General features: G+C 45.8%; 1 protein-coding gene across 3 annotated transcripts in view; it reads left to right on the top strand.

Moving 5' to 3' along the window:
• zgc:92140 (uncharacterized protein LOC447854 homolog) overlaps window positions 1-14,823 on the top strand; it is a 31,863-nt gene extending 17,040 nt beyond the window's left edge. For all 3 annotated transcript variants that reach the window (XM_064935259.1, XM_064935258.1, XM_064935260.1), the window contains 5 exons: window positions 2,079-2,208; window positions 10,444-10,529; window positions 12,353-12,423; window positions 12,960-13,020; window positions 13,290-14,823. In XM_064935259.1, the coding sequence (XP_064791331.1) occupies window positions 2,118-2,208; window positions 10,444-10,529; window positions 12,353-12,423; window positions 12,960-13,020; window positions 13,290-13,337 (357 nt within the window). In that variant the 5' untranslated portion in view covers window positions 2,079-2,117 and the 3' untranslated portion in view covers window positions 13,338-14,823. The remainder of the gene's footprint in view (window positions 1-2,078; window positions 2,209-10,443; window positions 10,530-12,352; window positions 12,424-12,959; window positions 13,021-13,289) is intronic.
• The last annotated feature ends 3,622 nt before the right edge of the window (window positions 14,824-18,445 follow it).

Genomic DNA, 18,445 nt, shown 5'->3' with positions numbered 1-18,445 from the left:
GGAAGAGAGCTAGAGGTTCTCTCTCTCTCTCTCTTACCTCACACCCGTCTGCACGCTTAAGAAATGTGCCCAGCCAGACTCCATGGTCTGAGCCATAATTGAGTTGCTCCAGCTCAGACACGAACATGCAGTTCTCAGTGCCTGAGCAACCTGGGCTGCAGTGATAAGGGACTATCTGAGGTGGGCCTCGCCACCAGGCCACAGGTGACTCTGTTGGCTACCAACCCATCCTCTGTAGTCAGGCAGAATTGGGCTGCTGCCAATGAGAGAGCTGTTTGTTTGTGACTCTAGCCCCCCCCCCCCCCTCGAAGAATCATCCCTCTCACTCTCTGGACCTTTAACAAAGACCTGTGTAAGCTCCCCTCAACCTCAGAAGATGAATGCTATTTAGCCAAGAAAGCTGTGAAAGACACGTACACACACACAATTCTCAAACACGCATGTAAACAACATACGCTCACGCTATTCAGTCTGCACACACACACACACACACTCCTCTCTGCACACCTGGTGCTTTGTGCAGTGGTCAGACAGCTGGCTGGAGGAAGGCTGGGTCTGAATTAAACAATGTCCTCCTGTCAGCTTCAAATGAGGGGTGGGACACAGAGGAGTGTCAACAGCCTTTTGATGCTCTGGACCATTTCTCTCTACTGATCTATTCTCTGGCCTCCCATTACACTCTCCTTTTTCCTCTACCTCTCTCCAACCTGTTTCTCTCTCCAACCTGTTTCTCTCTACCTCTCTCCTTTTTCCTCTACCTCTCTCCTTTTTCCTCTACCTCTCTCCTTTTTCCTCTACCTCTCTCCAACCTGTTTCCCTCTCTCCTTTTTCCTCTACCTCTCTCCTTTTTCCTCTACCTCTCTCCTTTTTCCTCTACCTCTCTCCAACCTGTTTCCCTCTCTCCTTTTTCCTCTACCTCTCTCCAACCTGTTTCCCTCTCTCCTTTTTCCTCTACCTCTCTCCTTTTTCCTCTACCTCTCTCCAACCTGTTTCCCTCTCTCCTTTTTCCTCTACCTCTCTCCTTTTTCCTCTACCTCTCTCCTTTTTCCTCTACCTCTCTCCTTTTTCCTCTACCTCTCTCCTTTTTCCTCTACCTCTCTCCAACCTGTTTCCCTCTCTCCTTTTTCCTCTACCTCTCTCCTTTTTCCTCTACCTCTCTCCAACCTGTTTCCCTCTCTCCTTTTTCCTCTACCTCTCTCCTTTTTCCTCTACCTCTCTCCTTTTTCCTCTACCTCTCTCCAACCTGTTTCCCTCTCTCCTTTTTCCCTCTCTCCTTTTTCCTCTACCTCTCTCCTTTTTCCTCTACCTCTCTCCTTTTTCCTCTACCTCTCTCCTTTTTCCTCTACCTCTCTCCAACCTGTTTCCCTCTCTCCTTTTTCCCTCTCTCCTTTTTCCTCTACCTCTCTCCTTTTTCCTCTACCTCTCTCCTTTTTCCTCTACCTCTCTCCAACCTGTTTCCCTCTCTCCTTTTTCCTCTACCTCTCTCCTTTTTCTTCCTAGCCGACCCTCTTTTAATTCTCTGTCGGACCGCTCTGTGTCTCTGTCTCTGAGACACACAGAGAGAGAGGGACAGCAACGGGGGTGACACAGAGAGAAGGGACACGCACACAGAGAGGGGGAAGGGAGGGACACACACACACAGAGAGGGAGAGAGAGAATGCACACAGAGAGGGAGAGCCACAGAGCGAGAGACAAGTATCTCTCTCTTTATTTGACTGGCTGTTGGTTTCTAGGTGTTGGTGGTGGCTGATGCTGCCATGCTGTGTCTCTGACAGTATTTTCCTTTATGCCTGTGCCAGTAGTGTGTGTGTTCCTGACAGTCTGTCTGTGACAGTATATTGCCCGTGACTGACAGTCTGATACTCTGTGCCTGTGACATTGTGCGTGTGACTGACACCCCTTCTCCTCAGTGACAGGCTCAGAGGTTGGGATTGTGTAGCTTTCTCCCAGTCATCATTAAAATACAATGCCTGTGTCAACCAATGTAATTATCTGTCAACAGCTGCTATGGACTCTAACTTTCTCTCTCCACTCTCTCCTCCCACCCACCTCCACCACTCTCTCCTCTCCATCTCTAGGTGAGAGTGCGATGAGGAGAGGAGCCAGAGAGTGAGGCGATGGGCTGCACCTCTGCTAAGCAGGTGTCGGCCGTGCCCAGCGACGAGGAGGGCCGGGGCAAGGCCTACAGCAACGGAGACCTGTTCACCGGTCAGTACACGGTATCATAAAGTACACCATCTACATTCCAGCCGCACCTGTAGCCGTCTCTATACACACCTGCCTGTCTAATCTCTCTCCACTCTATGCCAGCTGCTGACCAGGCTTCCTTTACCTGTAGAACATCGTCCCCATCTGTAGCATGTCCCGTAGAATTACACATCTGTAGCATGTCCCGTAGAATTACACATCTGTAGCATGTCCCGTAGAATTACACATCTGTAGCATGTCCACTCCACACACACTGGCCTGTTGGCTATGTTATCTGTATTACCGCTCCTCTAGTCTCACTCTATACCCAATCTCTATTCTACAAGGGCAGCTTGACTATTCCACCTTTTTAGTCTGACGTTTTTAAATGAGTACATCAGGCTATATATTTTATTAATGAATGCCAAGTTGCTGACACGGGCAGTGCAGATTTCAGAAAACGTCAATATGTGTCATGTTACCCATTCTATTTCTCTTCCTCCCTCCTACCCTGTGTGAATGCTACTTGGTGCAGTAGCCTCTAGGATGGCTGAGTGGTTTGGGTGTTCTGTCCTCTTAGTACTTCATGTTTTAGAGCTTGGACATGGAGAGAGAGAGGGTTAAGAAAGTGTATCTAGTTAACAGCATCAATTCTAGCTGCTTGCTGGGCAGGTTGGGTGCTGTGTATAGGATTAGAGAGATGGGATTAGAGACAGATTAAGAATTAGGAGCAACACGCTGGAATACCCACACCGGAAATGGCAGATGACGAGCCACAGGCGGCATCGGTCTGTTCTCCCTTTCTATCACTATATTCCTCCCTCCCTAGCTCTCTATCACTCTTTCCCTCCCTCTATTACTCTCTACGCCCTCCCTCTCTCTGTTGGACCCATAGTTATTGGTCTGACCTTTGTGCCTCTCTCTCCTTTTGACTATTTCTGACCCTCCCCTATCACTCTGTCCCTCCCTCTATTAGTCACTCCTCTTTTTCTTTTAAGGAATGGCTGCATCGTGACACTTGATTGGAGGAGTAAGGGAAATATTCCTCGAGAGGAAGATGACGTGGATGAAAGATTCTCTTTTTTCCCCTTCTCGGTTCATCTATCTCCTCCTCCCTTTCCTCTACAGGGCCTCACTTTCTTGTCTTCCTTCCTTCCTCTCCGTATTAAAACATCTCCCTTCTTCTCCGTGTCCTCCCCGGCTGTTCAACGACTCCCTCTTCCGCTCCCCCTCCCTTTCCTTCCTCTCTCCCTTATCGCAGCATTGGCTCACGGCTCCCTGCCCTCCTCCATCCATCGATACCTTACTCGCACAACAGGAAAGGCTGAGCTCCTTTACACAAACACTGGGGGAATGAGAGAAAATAGCAACACTTTCTGATTAATTGTGTTGCCTTGTTTGTTTTAGCACGTCACTTGTTGTCTTGTTGCAGTTTTACGATTTGATTTGTAGTTGGCCAGACTGTTGTGAGTGGGTGTGTTGGTTGTATTGTAGTTTATATATAGTCACTATGGGGCTTTTGTTGAATGGACATTCAGAACTGCGAATGCAATATGTAGCCTCACGCAACTCACTACATGATGTAATTCAGGACGTATCTAACTGATTTTACACTGAACAAAAATATAAACGCAACAATTTCAAAGATTTTACTGAGTTAGAGTTCATATAATGAAATCACTGAACTTTAAATCAACTAATTAGGTCCTAATCTATGGAATTCACATGCCTGGGAATACAGATATGCATCTGATGGTCACAGATAGTGTATTCAGATCCCTTCCTCCACATTTTGTTACGTTACAACCGTATTCTAAAACTGATTAAATACATTGATGAAGAAAACAATCTACACACAATAACCCATACAGTGAAATTAGGTTTTTAGTCATGTTTTCTATTTTATTACAAATAAAATACCCCTTAATGAGTGATAACAGAAATACCTTATTTACATAAGTATTCAGACCCTTTGCTAGGAGGTTCATCCTCTTTCCATTGATCATCATTGAGTTGTTTCTACACCTTGATTGGAGTCCTCCTGTGGTAAATTCCATTGATTGGACATGATTTGGAAAGGCACGCCCAGTTGACAGTGCATTTCAGAACAAAAACCAAGCCATGAGGTCGAAGGAATTGTCAGTAGAGCTTCGAGATAGGATTGTGTTGAGGCACAGATCTGGGGAAGGGTACCAAAACATTTTTGCAACATTGAAGGTCTCCAAGAACACGTTTGCCTCTCATTCTTAAATGGAATAAGTTTGGAACCACCGACACTCTTCCTAGAGCTGGCTGCCCGGTCAAACTGAGCAATCGCGGGAGAAGGGCCTTGGTCACGGAGGTGACCAAGAACCCGATGGTCACTTTGACAGAGCTAAGGAAGTTCCTCTGTGGAAATGGTTGTCCTTCTAGAAGGTTCTCCCATATCTGCAGCACTCCACCAATCAGGCCTTTATGGTGGAGTGGCCAGACAGAGGCCACTCCTCAGTAAAAGGCACATAACAGCCCGCCTGGCGTTTTCCAAAAGGCACCTAAAATACTCTGACCATGAGAAACAAGATTCTCTGGTCTGATGAAACCAAGATCGAACTCTTTGGCCTGAATTCCCAGTGTCAAGTCGGGAGGAAACCTGGCACCATCCCTATGGTGAAGCATGATGGTGGCAGCATCATGCTGTGGGGATGTTTTTCAGCGGTAGGGACTGGAAGACTAGTCAGAATTGAGGATAAGATGAACGGAGCAAAGTAAAGAGATTCTTGATGAAAACCTGCTCAGCACCTCAGACTGGGGTGAAGGTTCACTTTCTAACAGGACAACGACCCTAAGCACACAGCCAAAACGACACAGGAGTGGCTTTGGGACAAATCTCTGAATGTCCTTCAGTGGCCTTGTCAGAACCCTGACTTGAACCCGATCGAACATCTCTGGAGACCTGAAAATAGCTGTGCTGCAACACTCCCCATCCAACCTGACAGAGCTTGAGAGGATCTGCAGAGGTGTGACAAGCTTGTAGCGTCATACCGAAGACTCGAGGCTGTAATCGATGCCAAAGGTGCTTCAACGCAGTACATTTTTATTATACATTTGCAAAAATGTCTTAACCTGTTTTTGCATTATGGGGTATTGTGTGTAGATTGATGAGGGGGGAAATTATTTAATCCATTTTAGAATAAAGCTGTAACGTAACAAAATGTGGAAAAAGTCAAAGGGTCTGAATACTGTCCGAATGCACGCTACCTTAAAAGGTGTGTGCATAAAAAAGTCTGTATCTGGTGACCACCATTTGCCCCATGCAGCACAACACATCTCCTTCGCATAGAGTTGATCAGGCTGTTGATTGTCGCCTGTGGAATTTTGTTCCACTCCTCTACAATGGCTAGGCGAAGTTGCTGGATATTGGCGGGAACTGGAACATGCTGTTGTACTCGTTGCTTCAGAGCTATCTGGCCGGTACAGTCTGGATTCATCCGTGAAGAACACACTTCTGTGCCAGTGGCCATTGAAGGTGAGCATTTGTCCACGGAAGTCGGTTACAACACCGAACTGCAGTCAGGTCAATACCCTGGTGAGGACAATGGGCGTGCAGATGAGTTTCTGACAGTTTGTGCAGAAATTCTTCAGTTTTGCAAACCCACAATTTCATCAAATTTCTGGGTCGCTGATCTCCGATGATCCTGCAGGTGAAGAAGCCAGATGTGGAGGTCCTTGGCTGGCGTGGTTACATGTGGTCTGCGGTTGAGGCCAGTTGATTGTACTGCGAAATTCTCTCAAACAATGTTAGGGGCAGTTTATGTTAATTGTCTGGTGGACATTCCTACAGTCAGCATGCCAATTGCACGCTCCCTCAACTTGAGACATCGTGGCATTGTGTTGTGTGACACAACGGCACATTTTATAGTCGACTTTTATTGTCCCCCGCACAAGGTGCACCTGTGTCATGATCTTGCTGTTTAATCAGCTTCTTGATATGCCACACCTGTCAGGTGTATGGATTATCTTGGCAAAGAAGAAATGCTCACTAACAGGGACGTAAACAAATGTGCAAATTTTGAGCGAAATAATAAGCTTTTGTGGGTATGGAAAATCTCTGGCATCGTTTATTTCAGCCCATGAAACATGGGACCAACAATTTACATGTTGCGTTTACATTTTTGTTCAGTATAGATTGTGTGTTTAAGAAACATCCTCTTTAGACTTGAGCTGTAAGTAATATGAGAGTAATAGTCTCTCCTAGTATGAGATCCCATAAGCCCCTTTCATTTCAAAACGGCTAGGAAAATAGTGGAATATAGTGTTGTTACCTGGCCAGGCGGGCTTGCAGGGCAGTAATAAGGACTCGTGGTCTGACATAGTATATTGTTAGGGAACCAACCCAGGCAGTTTTTTTTAGGGTCAAGGAGGCCGATGGCCGATATTCAATATCATTAAATTGGAAAATGTTGGTGACAAAATGTCCCAGTGACATCAATTTTTGGTAAAAACAATCTAACTACATAATGGTAATAATTGTAATTTTATTTTTGAATGATAAATTCACCCAGTTTATCAAGAGATTTAAGATGGCATAAGCCTACTCTCACAATACAGGTGATTGCATATTCAATAGGAGTGTGTGCATTACATTGAGTTATTGAGCTTATTCTGACTGATCAGTGGAGTCAATGGTGCTACACATGACAAACAATCTGTTTGTCTTCAATGTGGGACTTACACTGAGTGGACGCAACTTCAGGGACACCTTTCCATGATAGACTGACTAGGTGAAAGCTATGAACCCTTATTGGGGTGGCAGTGTAGCCTAGTGGTTAGAGTGTTGGACTAGTAACTGAAAGGTTGCAAGTTCAAATCCCCGAGCTGACAAGGTACAAATCTGTCGTTCTGCCCCTGAACAGGCAGTTAACCCACTGTTCCTAGGCCGTCATTGAAAATAAGAATTTGTTCTTAACTGACTTGCCTAGTAAAATAAAGGTAGAATTTAAAAAAATAAAAAATATTGATGTCACCTGTTCCATCCACTTCAGTCAGTGTAGATGAAGGTGAGGCGGCCGGTTGAAGAAGGATTTTTAAGCCTTGAGACAATTGAGACATGGCTTGTGTCTGTGCCAGGCAGATGGTTAATGGCCAAGACAAAATATTTAAGTGCCTTTTGAACAGGGTATGGTAGTAGGAACCAGACGGACTGGTTTGAGTGTCAAGAACTGCAACGCTGCTGGGTTGTTCACGCTCAACAGTTTTCTGTGTGTATCAAGAATGGTCCACCAACCAAAGGACATCCAGCCATCTAGACACAACAGTGGGAAGCATTGGAGTCAACATGGTTCAGCATCCCTGTGGAGCGTTTTCGACACCTTGAAGTCCGTGCTCCGACGAATATAGGCTGTTCTGAGGGCAGAAGGGGGTGCAACTCAATATTAGCAAGGTGCTCCTACTGTTTTGTACACTCTTGTGTATATTAGTGTACTGATCAACAACATTTGCATAGAAGCATCACTCCAACATGTCACAACTGTATGGAAGGACATCGTATAGGCACAGTTAGTTTGACAATCTAAATGAACATCTATTCAGTGCAAGTGGGTCCAATGTCATGATTTGTGATCATGGATGCTTATTTTCAGTCATCTGTGATCTGGAAAAAGTAACAGCCAGGATGAAATTCAAAACGACTCATCTAGTCAGCTTGCTAGCACAGTAGCGAACACATCAGATGAAAGGGTTAGTTATCTGTAATCTTTGCTAACAGGTCACATAGCTTTCTGCTTAGCTAGCTAGCTTGCTTATTGCATGTCCAGGCACGTCAGCGTGAGCCTTATTATTAGTGGATTAAACTAAAGTGATACTTGCAACAGGAGTTCGATTTTAGTCAGTCTGTTAATCCGTTTCTCAGTACTGCACCTTTCTACTGGAGAATGAGCTAGCTTGCTGCTGCTGGTTTTTCCCTCATCAAATCAAAGTTTATTTGTTGCCTGCGCTGAATACACCTTACAGTAAAATGCTTACTTACAGGCCATAACCAAAAGAGCAATTTTTAAGTTAAAAATAGGTATTAGGTGAACAATGGGTAAGTAAAGAAATAAAGGCGGTGAAAAATAACAGTAGCGAGGCTATAATACAGTAGTGAGGCTATAATACAGTAGTGAGGCTATAATACAGTAGTGAGGCTATAATACAGTAGCGAGGCTATAATACAGTAGCGAGGCTATAATACAGTAGCGAGGCTATAATACAGTAGCGAGGCTATAATACAGTAGCGAGGCTATAATACAGGCGAGGCAATAATACAGTAGCGAGGCTATAATACAGTAGCGAGGCTATAATACAGTAGCGAGGCTATAATACAGTAGCGAGGCTATAATACAGTAGCGAGGCTATAATACAGTAGCGAGGCTATAATACAGTAGCGAGGCTATAATACAGTAGCGAGGCTATAATACAGTAGCGAGGCTATAATACAGTAGCGAGGCTATAATACAGGCACTGGTTAGTCAGGCTGATTGAGGTAGTATGTACATGTCGATATGGTTAAAGTGACTATGCATATATGATAAACAGAGAGCAGCAGTAGTATAAAAGAGGGTGGGGGTGGGTGGGACAAAATGAAAATAGTCCGGGTAGCCATTTGATTACCTGTTCAGGACTCTTATGGCTTGGGGGTAAAAGCTGTTGAGTAGCCTTTTGGTCCTAGACCCAGAGACATTCCACAGCATTGTGCAGTGTTCGTGGCTCAGGCAGTGAGTGGTGACTGGCATAGCAGCAGTTTTGCTATGTAGATGGACGATCGAGAAGGGCTGATAGAGAAGAAAAGGCCAAAGGCGTCCCGATATATCGGCTCGGACGATAATCGGTCGTTCTCTATCAGACAGGGCAGGGTTAGTGTAAATGTCATGTCTGCTTCAGTCCAATGGAGACCCAGTTTGAGCTGGGAGGGAGCCTGACCAGGCAGGGGGCTCTGACTGGCAGACTGCAGAAAGGAGAGAGTGACAGCCTTCCCTGACCACTCAGCCTGACTGGGAATGGACACACACTCATGCTCAAACTGACACACACACTAGTTCCAACTCACACAAAGCCACTCAGTCAGCTCTTAAAGGTCGACACAGAGCTCCAGCTCCTAATGAGAAAGATGTCCACATTAGAGAATCAGTTTTTCTCAAAATAGAATCGCTTTCTCTGTCATTGTCCCTAAAATGGCCCTATCATCATCAAGACGAAGCAAGCAGCCCTGTCGCCTCTGTTTCACCCCGTCGTCTGTCACAGTCAGTGCCAGTTGAGACGCACACTCACTGATACACATCCACTCCAACATGGACAAATGTAGGCAACCTGGTCCCAGATCTCTGTGCTTTAGCCAACTGCCTGTTGTTGTTATTGTCATGCCATACAAGGACATACCTTGACAGATCTGGGACCAGGCTAAAAGACTGATGGGAATAGATAAAAACATTATCCATGCAATATAGTCATTTTCCTCCGTCCTTATAGGTTCATTCTTCATGTATTCATGTGCCTTTTAATGTCTGCTCAGTGTTAGCTGTTTTTTTTCTCCTGTTACCTGTCTCTGTTACTAAGCCACAGTGACTGATGGTTGATTCACTGTGTGTTTGAGGTAGTGTGTGTAGGCGTGTTCAGGCGGGCTGCTTTGCTCTGGCATGTTTACATTCCCCAGGCAGCAGAAGAGAAAACGACGTGTTCTTTATCCTCCCTCTCTCTCTCTCCATCCCCCGTCTCTCCTCATAGTTAGTCCTGTCTGCCCTCTAGGGTGTCTGATCTGATGTTGATGTCTTTCACACACTGATGACGCACAGTGTGACACACACAGGTGATACAGGTGTCAGGGAGGATGCTGCGTCTGAGGGACTGAAGCACAGACAGACGACGAGAGGATGGAGTGAGCGAGACCGTGTGAGGAGAGAGCGATGAATAGAGTGTGTGGGACGGTGAGAGGATAAGGAGTAGAACAGCATACAGGCTGCAGAGACAATTCAAATAGACTGACTGCACATCCTACCCTCCCACTCCTTCCCATCAGTCATATGAGTCTATTTCAAAGAAAGGGCCAAATACACAGAATCGAGCTGATAATACATGGCTTGTGTTGCTTTCTCAGAAAACTGTGGATATCTCCTCAGGAATATAGTTACCTGTTTTTGTGTCCACTGTTGGGTGGGGTTTCTCTGTGTATGTGCAGTGCCACTCGTATACAGGAGTAGTTTTATTTATCTAACTGTTCTCTCTGGTTTTTCTCTCTCCATACAGACGAGTACAAGATGAAAGGAGTGGAGGAGGTGAAGTACATGCGTGGAGAGGAGGACCGGGTGAACGCACGCAACCAGGAGAACCTGGTGAGGAGACACACACACACACACACACACGCAGTCTGACTGTTCATCAACACACAGAAAACAGTCCTCTTTGACATTCTATCAACACATGCAAACAGACAGTGTTTGTGCTAAATGCACATGTCCACAGAAGCCCCCCCCCCAACACACACAGCCATGGTGCCTCCCGAGCAGGTAGAGACAACGTGTTGGAATGTGGCAGTTTCATTAAAGGCTGTTTTAACCCCTTCCTCCATGGCCTATATTTTGTGAGCAATAGATACGATTTATTCTTTCCTACAAACACTGTAAAATAACCAGGAAAAAGTGCACACCCTTTTGGATGAGGTAACGATTGAAGGAAAGGAATCAAAACTCGAGAGGAATGAAACTCCTACCCTACTGTTGATTTGTCATTTCAGTGTCTCTTTATTCCACCAGTGTTGTGAATGTGCTGCCGTCGTCATAGTCGCATTAGTTTCGACATATGCGACAGCTGGCTTAAAACATGCAGCAGAACAAATGTCATTTTCAGAAGTGACTTTTACTATTTTTAGAAAGCTTAATGGGAACTACTCACAGGGGACTGTTTCTCACAGACGCACATTTTAATCCTGCAGAGTCAAAGTGCGCACACACCAACAAATAGATTTATTTGTGACGCTGCATATCCATGAAATGCCTGTAGTGAGCATACGCAGTAGCAGAGTGATCTGAAGGCTGTGGAGAGGGCAGCTCCTAGTTTAAAACATGCTAAACCCTTGGCATGCCATGCTCCTCCAAAGCACAGCCAGCACCTTTAAAGATCCAGGCCAGTGAGGAGGTTTTTTCCCCTGGTCAGTCCCTTTTAGCATCTCAGCCAGTGTCTGGGTCCAGGCAAGAGCAGGGCAGACCAGGCTCTCATGCACGAGATCTACAGGGCAGACCAGGCTCTCATGCACGAGATCTACAGGGCAGACCAGGCTCTCATGCACGAGATCTACAGGGCAGACCAGGCTCTCATGCACGAGATCTACAGGGCAGACCAGGCTCTCATGCACGAGATCTACAGGGCAGACCAGGCTCTCATGCACGAGATCTACAGGGCAGACCAGGCTCTCATGCACGAGATCTACAGGGCAGACCAGGCTCTCATGCACGAGATCTACAGGGCAGACCAGGCTCTCATGCACGAGATCTACAGGGCAGACCAGGCTCTCATGCACGAGATCTACAGGGCAGACCAGGCTCTCATGCACGAGATCTACAGGGCAGACCAGGCTCTCATGCACGAGATCTACAGGGCAGACCAGGCTCTCATGCACGAGATCTACAGGGCAGACCAGGCTCTCATGCACGAGATCTACAGGGCAGACCAGGCTCTCATGCACGAGATCTACAGGGCAGACCAGGCTCTCATGCACGAGATCTACAGGGCAGACCAGGCTCTCATGCACGAGATATACAGGGCAGACCAGGCTCTCATGCACGAGATCTACAGGGCAGCCTGTCTCTTCCCAGCACCAAGGCTCCAGTAGCAGGGGTAGGGCAGCCTGTCTCTTCCCAGCACCAGGGGTAGGGCAGCCTGTCTCTTCCCAGCACCAGGGGTAGGGCAGCCTGTCTCTTCCCAGCACCAGGGCCACAGCTGGGCCTGGTAACTCTTAACCTCCAGCCACAGACCTGTCAGTCCCCTAACCATAAGGACACACAACACAGCAGGGTACGGATGTTTCCAACCTTATGGCCCTGGCTGGTGGGTCAGAGATTCTATCCCCCCAGGCCTACTACATGGGCAGATTGGGGTTCGTGGGGGCTCTGTGTGCAGTGTCGTGGGTCAGAACTATGAGCTGATCTGTGTGTTTCAGGAGAAGACCTCTTTACAGTACAGGGGGAAAATGCACAAAGAAGGCTCTGGAGCCAACGCCAACAGGACAAAGTGAGTAATAACATGTTTGTTTGTGACAAAGTGAGTGTAATAATAAAATGTGTGTAATACCACTGAGTATGTGTGCACATGTTATCGGCTAGTCATTGGTGTTACTGCGCTTTTTATATGTATTCATAAATGGTTTCAGGCAGTGTGATTAAATCAGTGTTATCACTAGTGGAGCTGAGTGGCTAGTGTCTTTTGTTTCCAGACATGTATTGTGGCTCTGTTTCTGTTTGGTGACATTGTGAGTGGATTAGCATGGGTGCTGGAGCTGTATTTAGTTTGCGTTTGGATTATAGACCTTTGTTGGGAGTACTCCATAAAATGATTATTCAAATTCCTCCACAACCACGAAGGCTCTTGCCGAAGCGGGGATTTAGAACTGTGTGTGTGTGTGTGTGTGTGTGTGGGGGGTGTAATGGAAAATTCTAGTGGTGTGTTTGTTGCCTCCTGTTTCCTCTCCCTCTAACTTCCTCCTTCATTTTCTCTCTCACTTTCTCTCCCTCCCTCGCTCTCACTTTCTCTCCCTCCCTCGCTCTCAGTATCCACACATCAGAGAGCCAGCAGGAGTTCTTCAGGATGTTGGATGAGAAGATTGAGAAGGTGAGGGGGGGGGGGACCAGCCAGCAGGACCTGAACATTTTAAAGAGACCGTCTCCTGTGAGATTGGGGGCTGCTAAAAGCCAACTCTGACAGGCAGGAAATACTTCAAATTGAGATGCATTCAGATTAGGACTTTAAAAGACTACTTTAGTCCTATCAACTCACCCCTGTCTTATCTAACTTTTCCATTTATCCTACGGAGATGCTATCTGTCCTGCCTCTCATCACTCTCTTCTGTCTCATCTCTCTCATCTGTGGTGTGCCCACAGGGACAGGACTACTGTTCAGAGGAAGAAGAGGCAGAGGATGGGACATAGCAAACAAGGCCTGACTCAACCCCCAACAGAGCCTCCCAGAGTGTGTGCGCGAGTGCATGTTTGTCTGAATCAGTGTATGTATGTTCCACTGCCTTTGTATGTGATTCTGTATGTGTCTGTGTGAGCATGTAGGTTTTTTGTGTGTGAAAGCGAGATGGATAGCTATTCTCAAAGACTGTTGCCCCCCTCTTGGCTGTCGTCCCATTGGGCCCCTGAGTGGATTACTGTAGGGAGAGACGAACGAGGAGACATACAGACAGACATGTGGACTCACTGCCCTGCAGGACTGTGGAGAGACGGACATGCAAACCGACATGTGGACTCACTGCCCTGCAGGACTATGGTGGGACCCTCCCCTCTACCGCAACTACCACCCCAGTGAACTGTACTGTGGTCCCTGGTCCAGCTTTGTGTATACCACCCCATGACTACAACATGGAGAAGGAGCACGAACAGAGGAAGAATGAGCATTATGGGAGTCTGGGAGACACCCTCCTGGTTTCCATGGCCCTGACTATTGTGCTTTGCTTGTGAGGAGCAGAGATGTGGATAGAGAAAGAGAGGTGCTGGGGAGGGGGAGGCACTTCCATAACCCCCATCAGACAACGGAGGCTCGCTGCTGCAGTGGGCCAGAGGACCTGCGAGAGGGGAGGGGAGGGGGGTAAAGAAAAACCTAGATATTTTAATAAGAGAAAGAAGAGTCAGTGAGTGGCTTATTTTGAAACTCTGAACTCCTGCCTTTTTGAAGGACTTTTTTATTATGTTGATCCAGTTCATTATTTTTAGTTTTTTAAAATGTTTTTAGTTTGTTTTGTTTTTGTCTTCTATCCTAGTGCATCACCTCCTGCAGGCTACAGCTCTATAGGTCAGAGTTCCTGTGTCACTACACAACCTGTCCTCTTAAATATATCCTCAACGCTAATATACCAGACCCTGGCTATGTGAAACACACTCAACTTCATATGCATAGATGCAGACACAAAGTGCACACTCATACATACAGACACACGCTCATACAGACAGACCAATGCAGATAGACTTGTATGTGTGTGTGTGTGTGTGTGTATATATATATATATATATATATATATATGCCATTGTATTCCTGTCATTCTTTAGCCACGTGTTATGACTGTGATGTTTTGGGTGAATGTTGGAAGCAGCAGCTATGGGTTTCTGCTGCTGGACTTATTCATGTGCACTTCTAGTGTTTATTACTCTCTCCTCTGCATTGGTAGCCCAGCCTCCACTTCTCTTCAACTCAGCAGTATTGACGCTTACTGGCAGCGTGGAGTCACACTCTGTTGACACACACACACACACACACCGCCTTTTCATGGAGTGAAAGTGAGATTTAAAGGAAAAGAGGTGTGGTTGCTTGGGAGACACAGCCCTCAACGTTATTCTGTCATTACTCAATCGTTCCTTTTTCATTTGATTCAGTACTTTTTGTTTTTCTATTAAAAATAAAAACACAGGAGCTGTTCATCTGCTGTGTGTATCTATCAGTGGTGGAATAAGTACCCAATTGTCATACTTGAGTAAAAGTAAAGATACCTTAATAGAAAATGACTCACTTAAGTGAGTCACCCAGTAAATTACTACTTGAGTAAAAGTATTTGGTTTTAAACATACTTAGGCATCAAAAGTAAAAGTATGAATAATTAACTTTTTATTTTTATTTTACCTTTATTTAACTAGGCAAGTCAGTTAAGAACAAATTCTTATTTTCAATGACGGCCTAGGGACAGTGGGTTAACTGCCTGTTCAGGGGCAGAACGACAGATTTGTACCTTGTCAGCTCGGGGATTTGAACTTGTAACCTTTCTGTTACTAGTCCAACACTAACCACTAGGCTACCCTGCCGCCCCGAAACTTATATTAACTTAACTTATATTAACTTATATTAAGCAACCCAGACTGCACAGTTTTTTTATTTACAGATAGCCAGGGGCACACTCCCAACAGTCAGACATAATTTGCAAACGATGCATTTGTGTTTAGTGAGTCCGCCAGATCAGAGGCAGTAGGGATGACCAGGGAGGTTCTGTTGATAAGTGTGAATTTTACCATTTTCTGTCCTGCTAAGCATCCCAAATGTAAGAAATACCTTTGTCAGGGGGAAATTGTAAGGAGTAAAAAGTACATTATTTCCTTCAGGAATGTAGTGAAGTAAATGTTGTCAAAAATATAAATAGGAAAGTACGGATACCAAAAACCTACTTTAGTACTTTTAACCACTGGTGTCTGTGTGACTCTAAGGTGGTATGTGGTTAACAGAGTAAGGAAAGTCGTTTCATGCTGACATCACTGTTGGCTTGAAGAGTCAGTAGATTTTCCTCGGGTACTGTTCCCAAAGCCATGGTGCATGTGGAGTGTAGACACCTTCTGGTCCAGACTGATTCTTTGTGCCATCTGGTGGTTGAATATCAGAATTGCACCTGAGGCGTCATGAATTACAAAGCCTATTCAATAGGGCTGGGGGAACATACGATACGATATTATCACAGATACTTAGGTGCCGATATGTATTGTGGTTCTATATGTATTGTGATTTGATACTGTGATTTTTATTGCGATTTGATGTCCCAAACATATGGCTCATGTCTGCTGCAGAGAGGCGAGAGACCCATGCGCAAACAAGTTTTGATCAGTCATTGAAATAAAAGTGTTGAAAAACATTTGGACAACAAGCTATGAAGGAAAATTACTGGAACTTTCGTGCAGGAACAGCCAACCAGCGCAAAATGAATGCGATATTGTCAAGACAATACAATATACAGTGGCACGAAAAAGTATGTGAACCTTTTGGAATTATCTGGATTTCTGCAGAAATTGCTCATCAAATTTGATCTGATCTTTATCTAGGTCACAACAATAGACAAAGTGCTTAAGAAAAACAACAATGTGTGTTATTAGTTTGTCTATATTGAATACATCATTTAAACATTTACACTGTAGGTTAGAAAAAGTATGTGAACCCCTAGGCGAAAGACTTCTCCAAAAGCTAATTGTCAGGAGTCAGCTAACCTGGAGTCCAATCAATGAGATTGGAGATGTTGCTTAGAGCTGCCTTGCCCTATAAAAAAATAATAACAAAATTTGAGTTTGCTATTCACAAGAAGAATTGCCTGAAGTGAACCATGCCTCGAACAAAAGAAATGGAATTGTTGACATTTACATTTTACATTTAAGTCATTTAGCAGACGCTCTTATCCAGAGCGACTTACAAATTGGTGAATTCACCTTCTGACATCCAGTGGAACAGCCACTTTACAATAGTGCATCTAAATCATTAAGGGGGGGGGGTGGTGAGAAGGATTACTTATCTTATCCTAGGTATTCCTTGAAGAGGTGGGGTTTCAGGTGTCTCCGGAAGGTGGTGATTGACTCCGCTGTCCTGGCGTCGTGAGGGAGTTTGTTCCACCATTGGGGGCCAGAGCAGCGAACAGTTTTGACTGGGCTGAGCGGGAACTGTACTTCCTCAATGGTAGGGAGGCGAGCAGGCCAGAGGTGGATGAACGCAGTGCCCTTGCTTGGGTGTAGGGCCTGATCAGAGCCTGGAGGTACTGCGGTGCCGTTCCCCTCACAGCTCCGTAGGCAAGCACCATGGTCTTGTAGCGGATGCGAGCTTCAACTGGAAGCCAGTGGAGAGAGCGGAGGAGCGGGGTGACGTGAGAGAACTTGGGAAGGTTGAACACCAGACGGGCTGCGGCGTTCTGGATGAGTTGTAGGGGTTTAATGGCACAGGCAGGGAGCCCAGCCAACAGCGAGTTGCAGTAATCCAGACGGGAGATGACAAGTGCCTGGATTAGGACCTGCGCCGCTTCCTGTGTGAGGCAGGGTCGTACTCTGCGGATGTTGTAGAGCATGAACCTACAGGAACGGGCCACCGCCATGATGTTGGTTGAGAACGACAGGGTGTTGTCCAGGATCACGCCAAGGTTCTTAGCGCTCTGGGAGGAGGACACAATGGAGTTGTCAACCGTGATGGCGAGATCATGGAACGGGCAGTCCTTCCCCGGGAGGAAGAGCAGCTCCGTCTTGCCGAGGTTCAGCTTGAGGTGGTGATCCGTCATCCACACTGATATGTCTGCCAGACATGCAGAGATGCGATTCGCCACCTGGTCATCAGAAGGGGGAAAGGAGAAGATTAATTGTGTGTCGTCTGCATAGCAATGATAGGAGAGACCATGTGAGGTTATGACAGAGCCAAGTGACTTGGTGTATAGCGAGAATAGGAGAGGGCCTAGAACAGAGCCCTGACTTACATAAAGCTGGAAAGGGTTACAAAAGTATCTCTAAAAGCCTTGATGTTCATTGGTCCACGATAAGACAAATAGTCTATAAATGGAGAAAGTTCAGGACTGTTGCTACTCTCCCTGGGAGTGTCTGTCCTGCAAAGATGACTGCAAGAGTAAAGCGCAGAATGCGCAATGAGGTTAAGAAGAATCCTACTGTGTCAGCTAATGACTTACAGAAATCACTGGAACATGTTAATGTCTCTGACGAGTTTGCGATACGTAAAACACTAAACAAGAATGGTGTTCATGAAGAAGCACAGAAGAAGGCACTGCTGTCCAAAAAAAAACAGTCTGAAGTTTGCCAAAGTGCACCTGGATGTTCCACAGCACTACTGGCAAAATATTCTGTGGACAGATGGAACTACATTTGAGACGTTTGGAAGGAACACGCAACACTGGAGAAGGAAAATCACAGCACACCAACATCAAAATCTCATCCCAAAGGTAAAGTTTGGTGGAGGGAGCATCATGGTTTGGGGCTACTTTGCTGCCTCAGGGCCTGGACTGCTTGCTATCATTAATGGAAAAATGAATTCCCAAGTGTATCAAGACATTTTTCAGGAGACTGTTAGGCTGTCTGCCAATTGAAGCTCAACAGAATTTGGGTGATGCAACATGACGACGACCCAAAACACAAGTAAATCAACAACTGAATGGCTTCAACAGAAGAAACTACGCCTTCTGGAGTCCTGACCTCAACCCAAATGAGATGCTGTGGCATGACCTCGAGCAATTCACACCAGACATCCCAAGAATATTGCTGAACTGAAACAGTTTTCTAAGGCGGAATGGTCCAGAATTCCT

The sequence above is a fragment of the Oncorhynchus masou genome, chromosome 24 (assembly GCF_036934945.1).
Source record: "Oncorhynchus masou masou isolate Uvic2021 chromosome 24, UVic_Omas_1.1, whole genome shotgun sequence".
Taxonomy (NCBI): Eukaryota; Metazoa; Chordata; class Actinopteri; order Salmoniformes; family Salmonidae; genus Oncorhynchus; species Oncorhynchus masou.
Note: the sequence above shows the minus strand (reverse complement) of the source record. Positions and strands in the feature narration are given on the sequence as shown.